The sequence below is a fragment of the Stegastes partitus genome, unplaced genomic scaffold (assembly GCF_000690725.1).
Source record: "Stegastes partitus isolate 25-593 unplaced genomic scaffold, Stegastes_partitus-1.0.2 Scaffold62, whole genome shotgun sequence".
Lineage (NCBI taxonomy): Eukaryota > Metazoa > Chordata > Actinopteri > Pomacentridae > Stegastes > Stegastes partitus.
Window position 1 is genome coordinate 209149 of NW_007577793.1, and position 25273 is coordinate 234421.

Sequence of the window (25273 nt, forward strand, 5' to 3'; positions counted from 1 at the left end):
AGTCAAACTTAAGTTATCTCTATTTTTGCCACTCAACTTCAGTTTGATCGATATTATCTCAAGCAAACAACAAAAAAAGTTTTCTGAAAATCTGCAAAAATGAAGTTATCTGTTTTTGCAAATGAACTCCTCATATATCTATAAATAACCATTTTCTACAACTCAAATGTATCTCTAAAAATGCATTAAAGCCACCTGTGCCTGTTGTGGTAATCTCCATTAACAGAATAAATTATGTCAGAGTTAATATTTATCGATTTAAGGGAATTAGTCGCTTACTGTGCATGAAATGAAATACTTAAAATAGAGGCCTATTAAAAAGCCAAACTGTAAAATAATACGTAGAATAGGAGCATTGATTTTTTTTTTAAACATGTGCCTTCTTGTATTAATCTAGAAACAAAAACAGACATAGTTTACTTAAGGGGGGTTTATTAGGCCTTGCTATGGCACAGTGTACATCAACATGTATGACACACAAGGTTCTTCAAGGTTATATTTAAGGACACACCCTCAACTGAGTCACCTCAAGCTTGAGGTGTAAAAAGACAATAGATACCAGGAAGCACATTTTAAATTATGTTTCAAAATGACTTTTACAATATGTGGTTCGTGTGTGTACAGTCCTTCAACTCAAAAGGTAAAATGAAGCTGGTAAAGCAGTAAAAACACACAAGCACCATAGTCTGGTGCTATTCTATGTTCCTTAAACCAGACAAATTCAAATTCTAAAAAAATGTAATGTAAATATGGTTTCATGGTGACAAAAGTTAACATGTTGAGGGTTGTGCCCAGATGATAGCATATTTATATATATATATGGCTCTTCAGTTTATCACAATGTCCTATTGGGTATTCCCAAGCAGGGAAAAATAAACTTTTGGATGACTTAAGTTATCACTGCCCTTTCAAAAACTTCAGTTATCAAAGCAGCACCTTCTCCCAAGGTTTGAGTACAGCTACATGTGGTTCATATGAATAGGTAATGATGCGAAACATATCCCCAATAAAAAATAAAGTAACATAAAGTGTTTCTATTCACAGTTGGATTCTGGATTCTGCTGGGGTGACACAAGCGCTATACAAGTGCAAGTGCTGAGTACATGAGGAATTTCAAAAAAGTGCTCTGTCCATAAACAGGTGACTGGCTATGTTACAGAAAATGTACAACTTTACAGAAATTATATGAAAACAACCATAAAAATACAAAAAGAAAATGTACAAACATGATTGTATTTCCTTGACTTGCTGAGCTTTTGCAAATAGGACACGTTGCATGACAGTAGTATGACAGTAATTGCAGTATTTGACATTTTACCTACTTCATTATAAGCGCATCCTTTAAGTACACTCAACTGGTTTTTTGTAGCAAGAAAATATATTCTTTTTTTTTTTTTTTATAAAAGATAAAGTAAAAAAGCAGCATATCTTATAATCTAACTCAGAGCAAATATAGTCAGTGTGAGGACTTTGGTAAACAAAATGTATTGCTGAGGCATCAGTATGTACAGCATATGCAGAAATGTTTTTTTTTTCACATAATACAGCAAATCTATTTTAAGACAGCCTAACAGGTTATGGGAGCCATACATGTATTCACTGTGCATGGGCCATCACAGGTAGAAACTGCATATGTACCATAAGCTGCCAGCTGGATACTTCAGTATTATTCAAAGTGATATACATACATGATCTGTATTGCACACAGCCGCAGGTGTCCTCGAGTCCACAGAGGATCTATGCATACTCATTTTCATATCTAACAGAATCATATTTTTTGCTGCACAAAGGTTTCAAGCTTTATGATAATCCGTGCGGTACATTCCATCACTCTCATTGCTACCTCAGATGTGTATCTGTCATTGGGAATCTGTGGAAATGGCAGGAGATCGGGGTAGCGAGTTCGCAGGCTGTCCACACCATACCCCTCCAGGATCTGAACGTCGCTGGAAAGGCCTGTTAAGTGGGAGTTGTACTCCTCCACTTTTTGAGCCAGAGCAGTTGGTTTTACATCTTTGTCAGACTTTCCTCTGACTGCATAGTCAGCAGCTATCAGTGCAAGCTTTGTGGCCAGGTAGCATTTAAAACAAACCCACTCATTAGCATTTTTATGAAGATCATTGCGAGCAGCAGAGTAGTTTGCTCTGGCTTGCCTCAGCCACCTTCGGGCTTCCACAGGGTTTCCAACTGTCTTGAAAGTTGGGGGCACAAAGAAACGGTGAGAATGTGAAGAACCTGCATAGCTTGTATAATGTTCCCTGAACTGTTGCCTTTCAGACTTGTGACTTGTTGCTTCCTGGTTCCACGATGAATAAAACCTTTGAAATGAGAACTTCTCTGAGTGGAAGCGGGTTGATGATGAGGAGAAAGATCTCCTGGAAGCCCTGTCAGTATTTTGCTGATCAGCCAAAGACTGTTTCTCCATCCTGTTGATCTCGTTCTGTAAATGCTTGAAGACTTCGGTGGCAATGTCCAGATTTTCTGCATTTTTGTCTGGATGCCACTTAAGATACAATCGCCGGATTATCTTTTTTCTCTCTGGCTCAGGAAGCTTCCAAGCTTGTTCAACGACTAAGGTCACTTCTTTCAAAATCTCCGGCAACGCATGAAGTTTAATCTTTTTGGGAGATTGTTTTTGAGGAGGAGGACGGAGATTTTCTTTGCCAGCAAAAAGAGGAGGGATCATGCGGAGACCAGTGGAACGACTGTCTGGGCTTGTAGGAGTGGATGGGGCACTGGTGTCTCGTACATGGGTGCTTTCATCTTGTCTTGAAAACTTGTACAAATCGAGTGAACTGACTATTTTGTACTCACTGTAACCAATGTCGATCTGAAAGCATTTACCAAGGAAACTTGTGTTTTCCTCTTCCTCTCGTTCTACTTCTTGAACAATAATGGCATAAGTATAGGTGGGCTGATAAGATCCATATATGTCTCCGCCCTCAGAGTCAACAAGGTAACCCACATATTCTCCTGGATAAAATACATTCATTGGATCCATGAGGAGTGTGTGATGTATCTCAGCTGGTATCGGGGTTCCAGGGAGGGGCAGCTCTAGTTGTGATGGCTCTGTGGAGTCATACTTCACACCAAGGTTGTCCAGCTTCTCTGTGATTCTGTAGATGTCATTACAGCCCAACATGGCGATCAGATAGGATGTGTCAGAAATCAAGTTGTCTGTAGCAGACTTCAGGGTCATAGCAAGTGCCAAAAGAAAGTTAATGTCTTTGCTGTCTGAATGTTGGATGTACAGGTGAATCACTGATGTCCCATATCTCTTCAGGAAGGCAAGTGTTTCACTGCGACTGTGTGGGATCGGACTGCATCCTTTCACTCTTAGAGTTGTCTGGAGTTTCTCAAAACAGGACACTTTCAGACCTTCACAAAGTGCTTTGCAGAGTCGTATCGCTTTTTCTTCATTCACAAGGTATGCGTTATCATTCTCATGTTTCATTATTCTGATCAATCCAGTGATGAACTGTTCTGATGACAGCAAAAGCTGAAGTCGACCTTGTAGTGAGCAAAGAGCTCCGAACTGGCACATTTTTGGAGAATCCTCATCAAGTTGCTCCTCAAGAATGCTACTCAACAGTCTAGGCCTTAGTTTCTGTGGAAGTAGCATGATCAGCTTTGTGTGGAAGGCATGATCCTTGCCCAGATAGCATTGGCTCATGTCAACAAGCATCTGAACCCCAACATTACCTTGAATTCTGCTCTTGTAGTGTGGGGCATCATCAAACACCAAGCTACTGGACTTTGCTAATCTGCCATCATGACTTGGCAGATAAAATATCAAATCTCTGAGACTCTCCAGGTCTTTGCGAATTTCCACTGGATCATTATGGAGAGACTTGAACAATCCTGACACAACCCTTTTCACAGTTCTCATTTCATTTGGGTCAAGCTGTTTTCCTTCTGAACTTCGGTAAATGCGCCACAGCACTTCAACATATTGTTTGGTTGAAACAACGTCTTCTGTGCCAAGAAGTTTGAACAGTTGATGAAAAGTACCCAGTTCCAGAGGTAATTTGTACAAGTACGGTTTAAAGTCAGATTCATGGTCCAAATTAATGACCACTTCTTCAGGTTTCAGCAATTTCCAGCCATCTTCAACCATGACAAAAGCCACCCCACGGAGCTGGTAACGGAAATCTCTTTTATCTGCATTGAGGAACTCATATGTGGATCTCAAAACTTTGTTCCTGGTTTTCACCATTTCATCATCTGGATTGGATATGTTGCAGATATTCTTGCAGTTACTTATAACTTTCTCCAATGGTGGATCCAAGTTGACGCCTAACATGTTTAGCACTTGGTCAAGCTGTTCCTGTCCAGTGACAGTGCTCTCCTCCTGGTCCTTTATGCTTGAAGGTGTAGCTTTCTCAGGTAGAATTGGACAAGATGTCCAAAGCAAATGAATAACATCTGTTTGCTTGAATTTTGGATTGACCTGAGACCCACTGAAACGAATCAGAGGAAGTGTGCCACTCATCTCTTGGTACTGGGAGTGAAGCTTGATGAGTTCTTTGGGGGCTCTTTCAGGGCACAGAAATGGTATCATTGACAACTCCTTGAGAAAAGCACCCTGGAACAGGTCCGTCCTCTCATTGAAAATATGGTTCAAGAGAACATCAACAACAATTTGGACTTTTTCTTTTGTCCAGTTCTCTGTTTGGGCTTTGATGCTGACTTCTTTTGCAAACTGAAGAACTTGTTGCTGTGACACTTCATGTTTGAGACCAATTTTTCTCAGAAAAGTAATCCATGAGGTGAGCAGCAATGTCCCATTCTTGGGTTTTGACACTTGCTCTACTTTCTTAAAAAAGTCACTTGGTATGAATGACTTTGCAGGTAGCATTACTTCAAACACTTTCACTGTCTCATCATAGAAGAACTTAGTTGGCCTGAGTCTGTTTGAGTAGTCATAGATGAATGACAATCCCTCTAATTTCTCATAGAGCTGATCCTTCATCTCACATGGTTCTTCCATTGCCAAAAGTCTCTCCTTCAAATAGACAATGTGTTCAACTTTGGCATCATAGGAAAGACTCTCAAACTTTGGTAGGAGATGTTGAAGGTAAATTTCTAGGTCATCAATTGGCATGCAGCCCAAAAAGGTGTACAACTCTTTCAGCTGCGGACTGTCGGCAAGAAAGGCAACAGAAGTTGTGTGAGCCCATTTGTCTATGTCTGCAGTTGGGATGGTTTTTGCAAGGACATAGTTTGCCCCATAGCTCGCAATGCTAATGTATCTCCCACTAACTGATTTAAAACATGGGAGGAGTTTTAGGCTCTGTGCATCTTGTTGTGTGAGGTTAGCAAGGTTACAGTTGAAATACAACAGTAGGGCCTCAAAGTCCTTGTCAGTCAGGTTTGCTGATTTGAATGCAGATGTTTGAATCATGTACTCCACAGCTTTCAGAACACTTGATGGGTTTTCAATGTTTGCTGTGTGTTGAGCCAGAAATGGCATGATTTGATTCTCTTTGCAACCGATTTTGTTGACTGCAAGCTGAATGCATCCTGCTTTCATTAGGGTGTGAAAGACTTTGTCATTTTGGCCTTGTGGAAAAATGGCAACGTTCATCAAGCTCAGAGGTAGAAGCACATCGTGCTCGGGGACAACTAGCTTTTCTCTTGCCATGAATTTGATTCCAGGTAGCAAAGCCCAGTCTTTCAGAATGTCAAGCACTGTTTCGAAGCTGGGTTTAAGGTCGACCTGGTCCTCCTTGACAGCGATATTCTCACTGATGAAGTTCCACACATTCTTCAGCCAAGATTCACTTGCAAAGGTGTCTCTCCATTTTACAGGGATCTTTGTTCGATACTCTCTTGGGAGAACAGACCCTAGGAGGTCACCAAAGCTGCTGATATCAAACATCTTTGCAGCTCCTGATTTTAACAGGATGTTGCTGTACCTCATGTACAATGTATTCATGAACATTTCTTTTCTTGACGATATTAGTTCATGATGTGTTGTCAGAAACTTTGGTCTCTTAGAATCAAACACCTGAAGCATATTGTCCATTGTTACCAAGAGAGGCAAACCCTCGATTTTCACTTCATCCTCTTCCACATCTTTGAAGCAGAAGTCAACTAGAAGCTTCAAGTGATGGGCAAGCTTAAAGTTTGACTGTTGTAGACGGCAAGGGAGTTTTCCAACATGGCAGGATGTGTCTGGTGATGAGAAAGTGTGAAGAAAGTTCCGGACATCGCTTGGTGTCACGTAACAGACTGGAATCCCTGCATCTTCCAAACAGAAGTAGAGATTTGCAGTCTCATCACAGCTATGCACTAGGTTAAAACCTATATCAAGAAGCAATGTTTTCAGTCTGTAGACATTTTCAGCCACAGACTTCCTTGAAGTGATGTTGTACTCTGTGTTTTTCAAGTGTTGAAGCTCGTCTTGTAACAGATTGTCAAAAAAGGCTCTGCCTTTGTTTGAAGTGGATGTGTTCACCCATGAAATGTAAATGACAGAGTGCATGTCAGAGTTGTCCATTTGTGCTGCTCTGACAACAGGAAGCAGACGCTTCAGGTCAGCATGAATACAGTTGTATACTGCCTTAACCAGGCAGTACCAATCCGACTGTATATCAAGTCTGTTGACTGGGAAGAAGAACAGATACTTCCGCAGTGTGTCTTTAACAACATGAAGTGGTGTTCCTTGTAGTATAGTCATGGTGGGGTCAGGACCTGGGAAGTATCGACGTTTAAGCTGGATCAGCAGCTCTACACAAGCAGGGGCTATCAGTGATGTCATCAAATTGTTATTCCAGTCACTCCGCACACCCACTCCATTGTCATCTCTCCACAGGTTTCTTCTTGCAGAGTCTAGGGCAAAATGCCCATTAACATGAAAAGGTAAGCCACTCTCCAGTGAAAGGGGCAGAAAGCAGAAAGCTCTGTGGGGTTTTTTGTAGTTGTGACTTACACATGCAGCTACCCCTCCACGTGGAAATAGAGTTATGTCTTCATTTTTGTGAGCTGAGATCACACTTTTTGAGACATTTTCAATGTTAGGGAAGCCTGATCTGTTGCAGATCATCCATGTAGTCAGATTTCCATCACTGTCCTCGATGTCCATTGTATAGGTTATCTGTTGTACTGGGATAGCAGTGAGCTGCTTCTTTTTGGTCACACTATCAATAACGGAGGCATGAAACTGTTTGCGTTTCAATCGATCACCATCTGTTATTTTGGCTGTCACAGAATACAGCACTTTTAGTTCACCAGATGCATTATCAATTTCACAGATTGATATTTTCTCCATGTGGTTGAGAAACATCAGAAGCTCTACACCATCCATTTTTAGCTTATCCAGAAGATTTTGCACCATTCTGTCAGATGCAGGGACAGAACTGATCTCTGATGTCTTTGCCATCGTCGTTGAGCGGATAGGGAATCTAAACATTGTGCTGCGTTCTAACTTAAAATGAGCTCCCAAGTAAAGATTGAGAACATCAGAAAACTGAGATCTGAAGTCAGAGTCCAAGTCTCTGAACATTCTTCCAGGACTCACAGATGTAGCACCAGGTGCATATTGTGCATGCGGATCAAAGATGCAAAGAATGTCGTTGTTTGAGATGAAGGACGGACAGTCAGTTATGTGATAGACAGAGTTGAATCCGATGCCATATTGACCAGTTTTGCCTGGATTGGCCTCTTTTGTTCCTCTTCCGAGGTTCTGTATGCCTCTGATGTCATCCTCTGTGAATGGCTGATTGTTATATACACAGAGTGACGGGCCTTGCATCGGAATCCATTTATCATCAAATATTCTGTCTGTGGGGTGTGTCCTTGGATCAAAAACAAAGTAAATTTCTGTGGCTTTGGCATCATCTGCATTTTGAAGCAGCTCTTTTAACATTTCTTTTTCTGATGGATAAGCATTGAGAATGCTTTTAATTCTGCTTGTGAGTTTTTCTTTTTGTCCAAACTCACTCCCAAGAGTTGAGAAGCAGACATTTGAGGCGTATCTCTCCAGTGCTTTGTGACGCTTTGGAACTGCTCCTAATTTCACAGCAACCTCTCTTGGAATATCTCCGTGACAGTATTTCACAGCAGAGTCTCTAACTTTGATCCAAGGGCAGTCATTGTAGCATAGTGATTTTGATGGCTGCAGCATGAGGTTGGAGTCAGGTAACAGAATCCCACCATAATTTGTTTGGCAGTATTCTTGGTTTTTGTCTCGTATTAAGCCCCATATTCCTTCACTAATAATTCTGCGACACAACTGGAAGTTTTCCTCGATGAGCGCTTTTCGGCCACATTCTTGCTTCACACGTTCAAGAACTGCTGAGAAATCCTCAACTGTGAAGCTGGGTTGTACCCCAACATTTTCAAAGAGCTCACGACAACTGTTTCTGTATTTGTTAGGGAGCTGATACAGATGTGGTGCTGCATCAAAATTCAGATGGAATGCAACTTTGGAGGGGCTGACATACGTGTTCTCTACCAGGATGGAGTTGAAGGCCTTCAGTTCTTCAGTTATTTGACCTTTTGCATTTTCATCCTGTAGCATTTCCTCATGAAGATACTTGTAGCAGGCATTTGTTATGTTTTCCTGATACAGAGTGACACCATCAAATGACTCAGACAGTTTCTTTAGTTGACTGATTACTAGTCCAACTGAAGGCTTCCTGATAAGACCAAGGCAGTCTTTTACAGCCAATGACATTGCACCACAACCTTTGAAGGATGGGGAATTCTCATTTAGGATTGGCTTCATCAGACACACTGTGTCCTGATGTTCAGTTGTGAAGAGCTCTCTAGCCGAGAACATTGTCGTTGGGGAAAAGTCATTTCCATGCCACGGTAGAGAGAAGCCTGCAGGCCTTGTTAGGAATGGAAGAAACTTGATGTCCTGGAGCTTCTCTAAGTGCTCAGCTGTTCCTGGATCCCTCATCTTCAGTTTCTCATCAATGAGACTGAGTAGAATGCTGCTACGAAAGCATGCAGCTGTATGATCATTTTCATTGAGATCAATAACAGAAAGAGCACGCTCAGTCAGGTCCTCCCATGACAAATCATCTTTCACCATGCCTAACTGCACTAGCTTCACTAGACACACAGGGTTTACATAGTCTTTAGAAGTCCCTTCAGGAAATCTTCCATCATCAGTGTTGTAGAGTTTAGCAACTCTTCCTTCTGGGTGAATGAGTTTTGACGGTAAAACCAGTTCCTTATTGGGGCCAGAACATGGGATACAAGGAGTAACCCTGAGGATTGATGCAAAATCCTCTAGTTTCTCATTCAAGACATATTGCATCAGGGGATCTCGAAGCTCTTTGTCGATTTCCTGGATGTGAGGGAAAAAGACATCTGTAAAGAACTGCTTCTCTGTCAGGGTGTTCTCCATCAACTTTCCTTTACATCCAGCATCATCAAATCCCTCCTTCACCCAGTCAGGCAGCTCAACAGCACAGAGGTTTTGTGAGCCACTCTTCTTGAGATATTTCAAAAATATCTTGAAAGCAGCAGGACCAATGTCTGGCCTACAGAGCAAGGCATCATCAAGAAATCTGACGTACTTGATTGACACCCAGGATTTGCCATCTGAGAAAACCTTTGCCTGCTCACTGTCACCTCCTTTGGCTATTTCTTGGTAGACACCCTGGCTGATCAGTGTAAAGTCATCATGTACCTGACCTGGATCTGGCCATGCTGCATAGTAGCTGTACTCAAGTAGTTCTCCACTTTCAGCCATTGAACGTAGCATTGTTAGTGCTGCTAAATAGGCCTGGACAATGACATGTCTCATGAATACAGAATTCCACTGCCCTTTGGTGTCAGTCTTCCAGATCTCTTTGCGGTTGGAGGTCACAGCAAAGCAGCCATTAATGTGAACTGGAAGGCCTGTTTTGATTCTGAGAGGTAAGTAGCAAAACACCTCTCCAATTGGTGTGGCATTTGTCTTTACTGTCCATTTCCGATTCTCTTCCTCTGAGAGAAGGACAGCCACCCCTCCACAAGGCACTAGTCCGAGTCTTTTTCCACTGTCACTGAGGGAAAACTTAAGTGCCTCATTTGCGTCCATGCATGAGCAAATGAGCCAGTTGGTGATCTCGACTGCCTTCTGGGGCATTTCATCTGTGAGTCTTCTCGTCTGAACTCCTTTAGCAGCCATCTCAAAGTACTGGTTAGGATCTTCCTCTGAACCTCGGAACAGTGGGGAGTGGAGATCAACGATGCGTTTGAACACATTATGAAATTCCTCTACCATGACGCGTATAATGCAGCCAGACTTGGGAACATCAGCAGGTACCCTGCTGGTGCTTGCTGCTTTCTTCATAACCTTTGCTGCAGATTTAAGGATACTCAGTGGTCCATACGAGGCTTTGGATGACCACACACTTTTGTTGATTGCGACAACATCTTGTGCTGCCGCTGGATTTGGTTCCTCAAATTTCAGGTATTTCAGAACCATGCTTCCAACATGCTGCGTGAACAGAATGAACCGATGGCCACATATGCTGAACTCATCAACGAGAGAATAGATGTCCGTTGTGTTGTAGTAAAGACTACTGATTTCGCTTGCTGATGCTTCCTGCTCTGTTCTGAATGGGAGTCTGAACAGTGTACCGCTGTATTTGTATGGCGAGTCCTGAGCTAAAGGCAGTTGGCAGTTGAAAACATTGATGAAAGGTTTGAACTGATTGGGGAATTTTCTCAACCTCTTCTGTTGTTTGCTCCAATTGATTTTGATCCCTGGATTGGACCTGTCTCTGATGTGCTTGCTGATGTGATTGATGTTTGGATCAAACATGATCATAAACTCTCTGCTCATTATGATGGGGATATCAGTAATGTGATAAACAGAGTTGAAACCCAATCCAAATTTGCCGACTTTGTCTGCTTCACATCTCTTCACTGATCCACCTAACCTTGTGATATTGAGAAAATCTGTGTCTGAGAATACAGCGTTGTTGAAAGACCACAAGGAAGGCCCATGGCAAACAATCATGCCAGGATCAAGTAGATTCTCCCGAATGTCTGTGTTTTTTCTCATGTCAATGAGGAAACTGCACTCTGTTGCACTTGCATCATCAGCATTCTGGAGAAGCTCTTTAAAAATGTCTGCGACAGATGGATATTCCTCCAAGATATTCTTTATTCTCACTGTTAGAGGTTCTTGTTGACCTGATTGTTCAAAGCCAAGATTCTCTGGGTTTATCAACCTTGTACTCAAACACGGTACCTTCAGCCACTCTGCAGTTTTCATGGGGATGTCATCATGGACCAATATAATTGGCTCTGAAGCATCTTCAAGTAAATCATTCAAATCATCAACCTTGATGTCACAGTAGGTACATTCGTGAATAGGTTTCATTGCTAATTTGCTCAGGTCTTTGTAACAAAGAATCGGCACGTGCATGTTAGTGTCCACAGGTATCTGATTGTTGTACAGCCATCTCAGGATGTTGATCAAAAGTAGAATATCATGCTTGCTTTCTTCCTTGGTGATTTCTCCTTCACATCTTTGTCGAATGGTGGCGATGACTTCAAACACATGGCTTGGGACAACCTCTTCAACTGAACCACAAAACTTGAAAAGTTTGTGAAACTTTCTAATTGTCTTCGGTAAAGAGTACAGGTAAGGCTGCAAGTCTAGATCAGGGAGAGGTTTGAGGACCGTGTGGCCAGGTGATGAGAATGTCTTTCCTGTCCACACCCAATCAAAAGGCAGTGATTTCATTGCTTCTCTTGCATCCTCAAGATGAGCCTGCATGAAGCCGTAAATCTCAAACAAGATCTGCTGGAACTGATACCAATCCTCTGTGGTGAATGCTTGAGATTTATGCCAGTCGTTCACTGCTTTCAAGTGTTGTAACACTTGATCCACCTGTGGTTCAACAGTTAGTTTCAGTGCCTTTTTCATACCTGCAGACATGTGTTCAACCACTGCCACTGAAGATCCCACAAGAACTGCATGAGATATTTCACACATCTCAGACAAACAGCAGATATTGAGTGTATCTCCAACCCAAGCAAGGGATTTAGGGTAAGTTAGAGGTCTTTCCTTACAGACAGGTACCCATTTCAGTTTAAGCAATGATGTCTGAGCATCAGCTGATTTTACAAGCTTTGTCTGTTTGTTAAGAATTTGCAGGACTGTTTTTGCCTTTTTGATAATAGAGTCCCACTCAGGTTCCTCACTTCTTTGTAACTGCTCTATCTTCTTTGCCACTTGAAGTATATCTTTCTCGCTGAGCTGTACTTCATTTCTTAGTCCAAGTTGTCTGAGTGAATGAAGAATATCAGGAGATGATGTGAATGTACTACTGGGAAACCTGGTTTTCTCTTCCATGTAGAACAAATGCTGCAGAATCTCTAGCTCAGGATCAAAAAGATCTGAGGCTTTTACTGACTTTCCACAAGGTAACTGAATGAACTTAAGCGCAGAAAGCCATCCAATCACAGATGCGTTTTCATTCTTCAGAAATGCCAAATGTTTAAGAGCCCAGAGCATGATTTGGGTTGTCTCACCTGTTGTGTAGAAACCCCGCTCAATATCCTGAATAATCATCTTTAAACATTCTGTTGTTTTCACTTGTTGAACATTTAGCATCTTGATGAGGCGGATGGATTCCTCGTCAGAGCAAATCACAAGATTTTCAGATAATTTCACATCTGGCGGGTACTTGGCTCTATGATGTAAAGCTCTGGCTCCTCTCAGTGATGTAAATCCTGGTGTACCCTCAGAGAAGGTCCCCACTTTCTCAAAGATGGAAAGTTCAAGCAGGGTATGCTTTTCTTTCTCTGTAATGTCAGACAAGCCTGCAAGAAAGTTTCTGAGTGCAACCTTCTCTTTGACTGAGAAAGAAGAGACTTGGCTAGATAGCCGTTGCATTGGCAGTCTATCCATAATTTGCAGGAGCAGACCAGGAGAGGATGGGTGAATGTAATTTTTTAGCAGAGGGTGTTGCAAACATGAATCCAGCTTTTTTATCACTACTCCTCCAAGCTTCTCCATGATGTGAAGAAGGTTTTCAGAAAGCGGAGCCTCTTCCTCATCCACAAGAATTATGGGGGATGGAGTTTTGAGACGTAGAAGCTGAACTACGTCCATGTTTTCCTCAAGTGGCACAAGTGGGATCAAAGGCATGTCTTCAAAGGTATTTAGGTCATCAGCAAAATTTATATAGAGATGCTTCCAAATCATCTTTAGCCAGGAAACTGTAGGATGCTTCAGCTCTCTGTTTCCAGGTTCCCACTGGACACTAAAGTCTCTAGTTGGCCAGGCTGTTGATAGGATCTCCTTGATGAGTCGGGCTGATCGTTCAGGGTTTAGCACTTGTAGTTGAGTGCAGGGTCTTCCTATTATAATGACAAAGAAAATTTGAATTAGCCTTAGATGTTAATTTAGATATTACTTAACAATAAAAGTTAGGCTGACAGGTTTGGTGAGGTTTGTTATTACATGAGGCACATTTTGCTTAATCCAGTAAATATAATGTGATGCAAGTCTGTTTGCAATCTATGTAAAGGTGAAATACTTTACTTTTCTTGCACTTTGACCCAATCTTGCTTTACTCATTGAAAAATGACAATCGTTTTAAATGTTATGCCAAGTAGTTAATTTCAAAATAAATTAGTGAACAACACTGCATAAACGGATTCACTTTAAAACAAGTTTTGTTAAAAAACAAAAAGACAGTGCAGTGATATTGCTGATGTAAGCCATGCAAGCATACCTGCACAAACCTTAACACACACACGCACGCACGCACGCACACACACAAACACTGTTAATTTTATACTTAAGTGCTTAGAATCTTGAATGTGAGACATTTTTTGCAAAGTGACTTGTTAAAACACTGCAAGTCATACAGTAAAACATGATACATTACATGAATCCCCTAAAAAATAAGTCTGAATGATGTGCTTTCTTTAGGATATAAGATTATTGGATGGAATTTACATAATCTAAACTTGTGAGTTGTGTGTTTTGTTTCTCCCACATGTGAGAGTTCTCTGACGGCAGATCCCACGGTGGATATTTACAGTCACGCATTAGTTTTGGTTAATAATCAAAAGGTGCAACATTTAACACACTTTGAAACCTACCTGAGCACCCCCAAAGAAATTGTTGCACTGTAATTCAAATGACAAATTTAGGAGATGTGGGATGAATTCAAAATTTAACTTGTCTTATTATTTTTTAAAAACAACATTCTTTTTAAGATCTACCTTTACCAAATATTTAGATTTGTCATATCAGTGGATCTCAGTAACTCTGAAGTGGCACTCCATTGTCACCAATAAGGGTAGGAAAAAAAAGAAAAGATTTCGAATAAAAATAGGATGCCAGAAAGGCAAGGTCCTAAGACACGATGTAATAAAACAAAAATAAATGAAAAAAAGGACAAAAAATGGAGAAAAAATAAATAAATAAAAAATCATCCAGAATAAATGGGAAGTTATATTTTGTAGAGAATTAGTAAAAGTTGGTTCCATATTGTTATAGTTATGGAAAACACTTTTACTTGGGGTTTAGGGGACAAATCTATTACTAAGTGTATTTCCTCTGTCTGGCTCATAGCACTCTTGTCACAGTCATGGTTGAGCTTGACAGTTGGTGCATTCAGGATCTGATCGTGTGGATCAAGTGGAATGTGTGCCACGAAAACAACTCATCCATGAATCAGCATGCTCATTCTCTCTTTCCCTTTCTGTCTCTCTCTCCTAAATTATCTTTCGGCAGTGTACCAGATTTAATGCCCTGCTGGCACTGCTGGAGCGAAAGATGACCCAGTGTTACTACAACATGGCTGAACCCACATAACCCACGTAGTTATCGTAAGACTGCAAGGCTTTTTCCGTCTTACTCTGAAATACAGCTCTGTACAGCTCTTACATGTAATACTCTAAATCATAATCACACATAATACAGTAACTCATAGTTTGCATAGTGCTTTAACATGTCTAAAAATATTTGAATTTAATCACAGAATGAGTTCCTATTGTTAGGATTACAAATTAATTGGTCCGATTATTGTATATCAGAATCTACTGGTCACTGTTAGGATCAGTATGTTACATTACCTCTGCTTTTGGTTGCTTTCTTCAAACTGTCCATCACTGAAGGCTTGATACTCTCCAGTATGAACCGATGCTCTAGTCCTGGATAGAGAGACCTTAGGATAAAGCAAAAAAGAAAACAGGTGAGAATTTTTACAATTTACATTTAACTTAATTTAATAAACACATTTTAACTACCATAAACAAACATGAAACTATCCTAATGAACTTTGTGTAAAACATATTCCTCGGAATACTTGAACGAAAAAATACTGAAGGCAAAAGGACAGCAAATTTAACAATGTACCTATCATTCAATATGCATCTATTGTTTTATTTTTCAAAGGACACTGGAAAGTCACAAACTAATGAGGCAATCAATGGTAACCTTCCTTTATTACTTCTTAACAAGTTTAAATTTGCTTTTGAAAACTTAAGTTTGTTACATCAAAGCTGGCGTGTGCAAATGGCAGCAATGTAAGTAACTTCACAGACAATGAACCACACTTTCTATATTTATATGTCTGCCGCTGGCATACAAAACTGTGCCACCAATAATTGTCCATGAAAAAAGCAGTACAGGTTATTTTAGGTAAAAAAATGTTTTAAAAAGTTCATATTGTATTGTTATATATAAACTTTAAATAAACATTAAGGTGAAAACTGAAATAAAAATTTAGACCAGTTGGTTGGCTGAAACTGTAGTTCAATGCACTGGAAATAAACAATTTCACTTTATCTCTACCTGGGGTACTCTTCAGATGCAATGTAGATGGCATCCTTGTCACTGACAGAAGATGAAAATGTTGCAAATGTCTCATCTTGCAGTGGCAGGAGCTCAAGTCCGATAAGGTCACTGAAATTGGCATCACTAAGTGCAAACTCCAGTAGCAGCAGCTTCTCCTGTGAGGGACCTTTGTGTTTGTTCTTCCTTATCACCTGCCGCAACAAAGTAGGTGTCACCTTCTTCACTTCAGACGACTCTGTCATGTAGGCAGCCAAGACAAAGTCCACAGCAGCAGGCACCTTTGCCACATGCATTCCTGAGCTTTGGAGGTAGTTGATCACAGTCTCTGAAATTTCCTCATCTATGTCAAGCTCTGAGAACACAGCCTGGTCCACCCTGATCCAGCTTTCACTGAGGGAATAGATGACTTGCTCTTGCAGCAATTCATTAAACAGCGGCTGCAGAATGGGTTTCCAGCGGGACTTGACCTGCTTAGGGTCTGGCCAAGCCCTGTAGGTCCCTGTAGGGGACAATGGAAAATCTTGGTCCTTTTTTGTCTGTACCCTTTTGATAGCCTCAATTATGAGGGTAAAATATGCCCTAGGGATGACAGTGATTATAAGCAGCTCATTCCACAAGGCAGCTGGATCTCTCCACTGGTCCACTTCCCGCCATTTGATACTCCTACGGTTGTCTGTGAGGCCGAAGAAGCCACTGACATGAACTGGAAGCCCTGTCTCACTCTCTTCCCCTGGCGGAAGAGGCAGGAAACAAAAAGCTCTTCCTGAGAAACCAGATGTGGCACCTTTGTCCTCTTTGTTGATTGGAGTAAGAGGCAGGGCAATGCCAATGGTTGGCATGAACTTCAAATCATCTGCCAGAGAGTCCAACTCGGTACACATCCCTCTCCCCCCAACTCCATTACATACCAGCCATGTCATCCTTTGAGTCTCTTTAGCTGTTTCATCCTGAGTCTCTATGTTGACCTGGTAAGTGACACATGTGATAGTAGAGCTGAGAACTCCGTTGCTGTAGCTGTCTATAGCCTGACCCAGTGTCTTCAGTGCGTTTGGTCTTTCTAGCTTGTCATCGGTATTCTCTGTTGCTGTAACCTGAAACAACATGCGTTCTGTACCATCAGACTCACGTACATGCAGGGAGATCTTCTGAACACTTTTAAGGAAGAGGAGCACTGTGTCTGCATCAGCTTTGAAAGACTCAAAGAGCTCCAAAACTTTTTCCTTGTTGTAAATGTTGCCACTGAGCTGGGAGGGTTTCATGCGAAGTGGGAAGCGGAACAGAGTTCCAGGAAAGCTGCCGTCCTTCATGGTTTTCTCAGAACTTCCAAACATCCCAAAGTAGGGAGCAAACTGATCAGCCAGTTCTGTGATCTCCTTCATGTCTGTCTTCAAGTTCCAACACTGCCCAGACTCATTCACTCCAAACAGGGTCTGATGAGGGTCCAGCATGGCAATCTGGTCTCCACTGAATATACTGGGAACATCTGAAACATGAACGTAAACATCAATATTATGGATGCAAAAACAACCATATTACACTTACACCTCTATAGAGAGAGATGTATACATGATGCTTTCATTTAACATTATTGTAAAACCATACAAAAACATGAAAATATTGACATTATTTGCAGGGAAGTAGCTCACAAGTTGTCATGACTTAATGACGGGTGTTGCATTGCTTGGACCCTTAAACAACAAATTGTCTAGAAGGCTTTCTAGAGCAAATCTGGAGGTAACTTTCTGTGATCTGACTCTACTCTGATTTACAGCTTCAATTTATTGTTTAAAATTTTTCTCAGTAAAAATTTTAAGGTTATTATCTGTAATGGGATGTCATGCAAATAACCTTTATGAAATTTATCCAGTCATTACAGTGTGTACTCATAGTTTCTAAAGACTGATTTCACATAAGAAAATATGTCATAAGTAAATGCTTTAGGTTAGAATTTCAAGACAATTCTCACCTGTTATATGGTACACAGAATTGAAGCCAATACCAAATCGTCCAACTTTCAATGGATCTTCTCGCTTTCTGCTCCTTGCAATCTCTTGAATCCCATTCCAGTCTTCCCCAGTGAACACAGCATCATTATAGACATACAATGCTGTTCCTGCAGGTCAGAACAAACAAGTTAAGAAAATCCCAAAATGCATATACAATAAATTTAAAACAAATGGGTAAAGGAAACATTGTATTGTTTTAATAATCCCTGTGTTGCTGTCACTGGCTTATACCTTTACCTGTCACAGGGAGTTTAGAGCAAAAGATCAGCTACAGAACAGCTGCTAAACAAAACTTAAGTAGGACAGATTCTTGCCAACATGAGAGCTTGAACTAATGCCCTCTGATTAAAGGGCGGTCACTGATCACTGGGCCATCCTACAGTACTTAATTAGTTACTAACTGCTAACCTTGATGCTGAGCCATGTCAGGTGACCACAGTGACTCCACTCCATACTCCGTCTCATCATACATGAACTTGACTTCTTTGGCTCCAGCATCCTCTGCGTTCTGAATCAACTCCTTCAAAATGACATAGAGCAAATGTTATACTTTACAAAGGCAGAACCTTTACAGTGAAAGTACACAATGACATCAATATATTTGGTGGATGCTTTTATCCAAAAAGCCTTGCAGTGAATTAAGGACTTTATTAGAGTGGACAGCCCCATTTGAGACCTTTTACCCTGGCAATAGTGCCACTATATAGTATACATTAATATAGCTGACGCCAGCCAAAAACTATGCCCTTTGTTTTTGTGCAAGCTTGACATATTTTCTCATTCCAAATCCTACAATACTGTATCTGTGCTGCCGGCACACATCCTTCCCTGGGAGAAAATCTCTACCATAGAAGCCTGTTAATTATGGTGTATTTAGAAAATACACCCTCACTAACATGTAAAAGGCTGAGTGACCTCGTTTCATGGGAAATGCAAGAATGCAGACTTCAGTTATTTCTCTGGTGTTTAAAAAAAAGAAGAAAAAATAACATGTATTCCAGTCAATAAAAACGAACTTAAACTGTAGCATGGCACTTACTTTCAGAATCTGTCCTCCTTCAGGGTACCGCCTCAGAATATCTTTTAAAAATTCCACCAGTGGAGGTGTCGTCTGTCCGAACCTCCCTGTAAAAGACACACTGGGTAAATTACACTAACTAATTATTGCAGAGATGTTGTTGTTTTATTCTTACCTCCTCCTTTGAGGCCCCTTCCCTCCAGAGTGACAGATACTTCTGGGCTTCCTGCGGGCACCAAGCTGCCGAACTGCACGCTGTCATCCAGCTATTGAAAATGGATGTAAATAAATAGCATAATTTAATATACAGCATATAAGCATTTTACTGAAAAGAAAATATCTGGTGTGTATGTACTGGCTTATTACATGTAGAAATCTTTTCAAATAAGAACATGAACAACAACACTAAATTTAGTACAAAGTTCTTTAATTACACAAAATATAATTGCTTTGAAGACAATGAGATCATTTAACTGTATGACTATTGTAAAAGATTAAAAATAATATTGACTGTAAACAGTTTTATTACTCATTGCATGCATGAAACAGTTTGAAAGCCAACTATAACTGTTATTTTTTTATAAGAACTATCAACAGACTTATAGTTGTCTTTACATCAACGTTCCTGCATCATCATTCTCTCATCATAGATGCTGTTAAATCATTCCTGGTGGATTATTGCACATTTAATGACAGACAATCTTTTCCTGGTGGATGTTTCAGAATCAATGCAGCAGGCAGCCAGAGTCGGCACCATGCCTGACTCTGCTGCCATTTGGGGCTTTTCAAGGTGACACTGTAGCCTACTGCACTCAGCAGTCTTTGCACATCAACATGCTGTCTGGCAAACTGAGCCGTGCATATGAAAAACCCTCAGTCATCATCCTCATCATGGTCACTGCACCGTCAATAATAATTATACAATTTAGGATGAAAAAATGTATGTCATATTAAAATTTGATAGAGCTTATCACATCAAAGGCTGTGAGGCATTGGGGTTTTATTAAATAACTTTTTGACAAAACAAATAGGAAATACTTAAAAGGTTGTAATTTACACATACATGACATTTGTGTCTTGTGCAATTAACACTCATCTAGAGAACAAACTGCCTTGGATATAACTTTTTTGTTCAAGTCTCATTATTATAAACAGTACATAAACATTTAATGAGTGGTTTATGGCACACCAGTAATGATTGTAAGCAGTAAGTTTTTATAAATGTAGTATAAAATAGCATTTACACACTGCAAATAGATTGTAAATAGAGCATCCTTAGGTAAAGCATTTCCAGTGAACATGTACTAGTATAGTAGTGTTTTTCACTGTTACTGGCTACTGGACTGAATGTTTTATTAAATCTGAGAGCACTCATAGACAGGCATTTGCAGTGAAGAATGCTTTTAAAACTCACAAAGACCAAGCTACGCTTGCCTTTCAGATTCTCCTGAAAAGCATACCACTCCTCAGCTAAGTACAGTGTCTGGCACAGGACCTCCTCCATCAGACTGCTGCACATTTTTAATTGCATCAGGCAGAGCAGCAATGCAACTTGATACACAGACTTATATCTGGAGAGCACAGTGAAAACTGTTTACATATTTTTTTCTTAGAAACACTGCAAATAATACAATGTGTAAGCAGAGCTTTAGATGTTCTTTTATATAAAACTGACCTTGTAGTGTATGTGCTATCAGTTTGTGGGTGGGGCTTGCAGCTAATTCCTGCGTATGAGATCGGGGGGGCTGTCAGGCACTGACCACCACCTGGTGCTTTCCATCAGCTGAGCCCCAAGGCACGGGGTCAAGTGCAGTCATTTTAGGCTGAGTGAACTATCAAACTATCACACAAGACTCAAACTGTGAAATTATCTGCCAAAAACTGACTAATTGATCAATTTAACAAAGTTAACATATCTGTTTGTTTGAAAATAAGATTTTTATAGCAGTGAAGATAATTTCAAATCACAAGGTCTTAATTACTATAACGACATACATACATACATACATACATACATACATATATATACATCTACAGTTTGTCTATGTATGTGTAAAACTAACATTTCAGTAGAGACAGTGACATATTGCTTTCTTTCTTTTTTTTTAATTTTTTTTTTTTTTTAACCTTTCGTGCCTTTACTAGATAGTACAGTGAAGAGAGATGGGGCATTTTAGCCCCTGTACATGGGACGCCAGCTCAACCAGGTGAGCTACCGCGGCTCCCCAGTGACATATTTCTAACACTGGAAATTATTTAAATCATTTGTGTAATACAGCAGTTATCCTTTTTTCATATGCTAAGAATACAGTAAGTAAGTAAACTATTGCAGTGTTTAATACACTATGATAAAGAGATGCCTAGTCATGTTTCCCAGCAGTACCACTGCTGTCAAATTATCTGACTCATACTGAGTTCAGGATTACGTTGCATTACTCTGTAAGGATGCTATGCAAGTCCACAAGATAGACAGATAGATAGATAGATAGATAGATAGATAGATAGATAGATAGATAGATAGATAGATAGATAGATAGATAGATAGATAGACAATGAACTTTGCTTACATCCGTCATAAGATCAATACCACTAAAATCATTCCATTGATTGCCAACAGAAATAACAAATTACACCTCAAGGAAGACTCACAACACAACAAGGGTAGTGTTACCAGTTTAGATGAGGTCACAGCATTAACCTCCAGTTATAACACGGGGTCATTAAAACAAGACCCTTTAGAGAGAGAAACCTCAGCTCCTCTTGTCTTTGTGTAGTGTTATTAGCAGAATGTGACAGAGCCTCAGAACATCAGGCAGAAAAAAATGTTCATTTACAAAGAAGAATACAAAGAATTTGGCAGGAATAGACACAATCATAAACTTGTGTCCTGGATATTGCTCAAATATTGTTCAATAAGGGGCAATCACATACAAAGAACCTTCAGTCGTGATCATTGGTGTAACCCTTGTGCACACTGCACAAATGACAAGCAACACTCACCATTCTCCCATTGTGAGTCAGTCGTTGTTCTTTGACTGGGAGGTTTGTTTCCTCGTAGAGCAACTGTTTGACATCTTGAACAGATGTGAAGGGAGAGACCTGATAGGACCTGAGGCCAATGCACTCATGACGAACTGTCACCCATGGCAACCTAAAAAAAACACAGACAAAAAAATGTGTTTAAAGTTAGACACCAAACAAATGCAAATTCCCAACATTTGGCATGATAATAATTAAGAATATGTTCAACATCTTGTATATAAAACTGGTGTGGAGCTAAATGAACCCTTTAAAGCATTATTAATTTCTTTAACATCCAACTGAAAAAACATCCACAAATTTAGTCAGCAACAGCTGCAACACTGTCAGACACAAATGCACAACCTTAGGCTCTATGGACTAGAGATACTTGGAAGAATTAGAAAATACAATAAGTCCCCTTGTCTTTATCAACTGCCCAGAGTGAGGTCTGAAATACTGCATATTTTACCATTCGAAACTGTACGACTCAGTAGATGTTGATTTTATTGGATCTCTTCTAGAAATTCTTAGCCGCAGCTTAACCAAATTTGAGGCAAAAGAAATAAAGCATAGCAAATACTAACAAGACTACACCAGACATAGGAGTACTAACTGTAATTCAACAGCAAGGAGGAGCCAAATTTGATCTCTACTGTAGAGGACATAGGAGTGTTGCCTGCAGTCGTTATTGATTAAGGTTTAAGTTTGGGAGAAACATGAGAACAGCCACCTCATCAGCTTCATCTGATAATGGTCCATTAGTGCCATTTTATGTCTGTATAAAGTTATACATTTTGATCACATTAACTTGTATGCTTTCACATAGAACAGTTGCAACCATGACCATGGATTCCCCTAAACCTTCATGAGAGCTGTGCTGTTTCCCATCAGTATCCCATCGCTTTGATGCTGATCATCTCTGCCTCCGTGACTGCTACACTGAATACCACACTGTAGAAATGTGCTGTGCCTTAAGGTATGGACATGCATGTTCCTCTCATGTATGCCAAACCAATAAGCGAGCCTGCCAACAGCTATAAAGCAAAATATTGTTGCTTATTCAGCAGCAGGCCACTGGACTCAGCTACTGGTGCATTCACAGGAGCTGGGTGGGTGTGGCAGCAAGCTCCAGCAGAGGATGATTGAAGAGTTTCTCAGCCAAAATTATACTAGATCAGAAAAACAAATCAAGGGAGGACATATACATGACTGAAACTGCAGCAGAGAGCCTGAAAAATGCTGTCATTTCTGCTTATTTGGTAACAACCTTAACTTCCCAAATAGTAAGGTGTTAAATAAGGGCTACCAGTTCATTATGCCAGATGATTAAAAGGAGCACAAAATAAACTTACCATGGATGTGGACAGTTTGCCATGTCGCTGCTGCTTTGTGTCCCAGCACACACTCGTTCATTGGACTATCTTCTCCACCGAGCGCAGGGATACTCCGCCCGGAAAACGGCTGTCGTAAAAACCAAACAACCGTTAGTTTCCACAAAACACCTGCTCCGTTCAACTTAACAGTGTTTTCAGTTTGTACCAGCCATTTTTGGCGATGTATTCGACACAGGAAGACGCCTTAAATCAGTGTATTGCTGCGACTGAGGCTGTGAGGCGTCCTCCCAGCCTGTGCCGGTGTTTTTGTTGAGCCTCTTTAGGTGCGTTATCCCACCCGACACTCACTTGCATGTGTCTCGCCGTTAACGGTCCTCTTGAAAAGCTGATACATTTCACGGCAGCCGGTGTTCCTAGAAACAATGACAACAACAATAGCATGTGACATCGTTATTTCCCATCAACTTCAGCCTGGCTCCTTCAAAGGCGATGTTCTAATAATAATGAATTACACTGCGTAAGAGAGCAGCAACTGCGGAGCCACACCGAGAGCTCTCCTTCCCCGTTAGTTCCGTGTCGTCCTAAATCCCGTCAGGCGGAATAAACACTCTTTACTATCTCTTGGCGTCTGCCTTTGAGTCTGCCATAATATTTAATTGAAATACTGACGATATGTTTTCTTAAACAGACTTATTTCTCTTTGATAAGCCACTGTTGCTCCCGTTTCATTAAACCAGCCTGGAGATGGACGAATTTTGCGCATGCGTGGTAGCGTACTCAAGGAATCAATCTCTTAACAGGATTCTTTTAAGTATTAAGTGTTGTATACTTTAGCTAGCTGCCCTACTAACTTTGTTTTGATAGTAAAAAATTGCACAATAGAGAAGCCCAGGTTTATCTGTAGATTAGGTGAAGTCACACATTCAGCAGAAGCTAATAAAAAACGAGAGCTCTTACTCTGGCCTATTCTGGAAGATCAGTGTTCAGGTGATGACAAAAAATAATCACTTGCCTAAAGAGTAACAATCCTTCATCCCATCTCTGCCTTGTACCTTTTCTGTGCACTAAGTTATAACCGATCCTGTTATTGCTACCAGTTGAATTTGCTGTAAAGGACCAACTCAATTCATATAATATAGTGTCCACTTGCCAAAAAGTGATTGTAGCCCCCTACACTGTGACTGAAATGTTAATAACGCATAAAATGATTTGTTTCATTCATGCTGATCAGAATGTAACAATTACAGCCCTTATAATAATTGGAAAACAGATAATTTCTTTATTTTACATTTACAACCCATGCCCAATAACACTATAAACTGCAGACATTTTTTTGGTCACAATTATTTGACTACAATAAACATAAAAAAAATCACAAAGACACACTTTTGCTGTTACCACAGACAAAAAGTTTTGGTTGTTTGCATAATGTAACTGCTTAGCGCAGTTGGTTCACACTGTTGCCTCGCAGCTAGAAGGTCGCCGGTTCGCATCCCGGTGGGGACACCGGACTTGCATGTTCTCCCCGTGCAGCGTGGGTTCTCTCCGGGTTCTCCGGCTTCCTCCCACAAGTCCAAAAACATGGTGAGGTTAATTGGTGATTGTAAATTGTCTGTAGGTGTGAGTGTGAGTGTGCTTGTGCTTGCTCTCTAAGTGTGGCCCTGCGATAGGCTGGCGACCTGTCCAGGGTGTCCCCTGCCTTTGCCCTGAGTCGGCTGGGATAGACTCCAGCCCCCCGCGACCCCAGTAAGGATTAAGCGGTGTATAGATAATGGATGGATGGATGGATGGATGGATGGATGAATGGGTAATACCACTTTAACAAGAAGTGCTTCATCAGTTTTTGGCAGATGATGACTTTCTGGCACAACACCGGAAGTAACCTGTTGATATTGACAATGATAATTGGCTAACAGGCAGCTGCAGTACTTTCACAGCTTGGGTTGGGCATGAAATTGTAATTTAGAACTATGACCATCTGTGCTGAGAGGGTCAGGTTCACTGGTGGCATCCAAAGCTGCATTAATTGATTTTTTGGCCACTTGACAGTAAATGAAAGCCAGGCTGGAAACTGTGCAATATATACTTAACAAGGATAAAAACGCAGCATGTAATATTTTAT

General features: G+C 40.6%; 1 protein-coding gene across 1 annotated transcript; it reads right to left on the reverse strand.

Annotated features, from left to right (window-relative positions):
• Window positions 1-1248: 1248 nt before the first annotated feature.
• Window positions 1249-23248, reverse strand: sacs (sacsin molecular chaperone). The gene is made up of 9 exons (XM_008275919.1): window positions 23170-23248; window positions 21797-21947; window positions 18972-19062; window positions 18818-18903; window positions 18187-18298; window positions 17739-17885; window positions 15770-17255; window positions 15049-15140; window positions 1249-13320 (listed from the first exon to the last, which is right to left on the reverse strand). Exons 1-9 carry the CDS (start codon window positions 23190-23192, stop codon window positions 1769-1771), a joined length of 13740 nt encoding a protein of 4579 aa, XP_008274141.1. The 5' UTR covers window positions 23193-23248; the 3' UTR covers window positions 1249-1768.
• Window positions 23249-25273: the final 2025 nt, after the last annotated feature.

Excerpts from the sequence above, each read along its gene's own strand:
- sacs (XM_008275919.1), bottom strand. The coding sequence starts at position 23,192 with ATGGCAAACTGTCCACATCCATG. Across the intron at positions 18,904-18,971 it reads AAGGGGCCTCAAAGGAGGAG|GGAGGTTCGGACAGACGACA; the intron begins GTAAGAATAAAA and ends TGTCTTTTACAG. Across the intron at positions 15,141-15,769 it reads GCATCTGAAGAGTACCCCAG|GTCTCTCTATCCAGGACTAG; the intron begins GTAGAGATAAAG and ends CTTTATCCTAAG.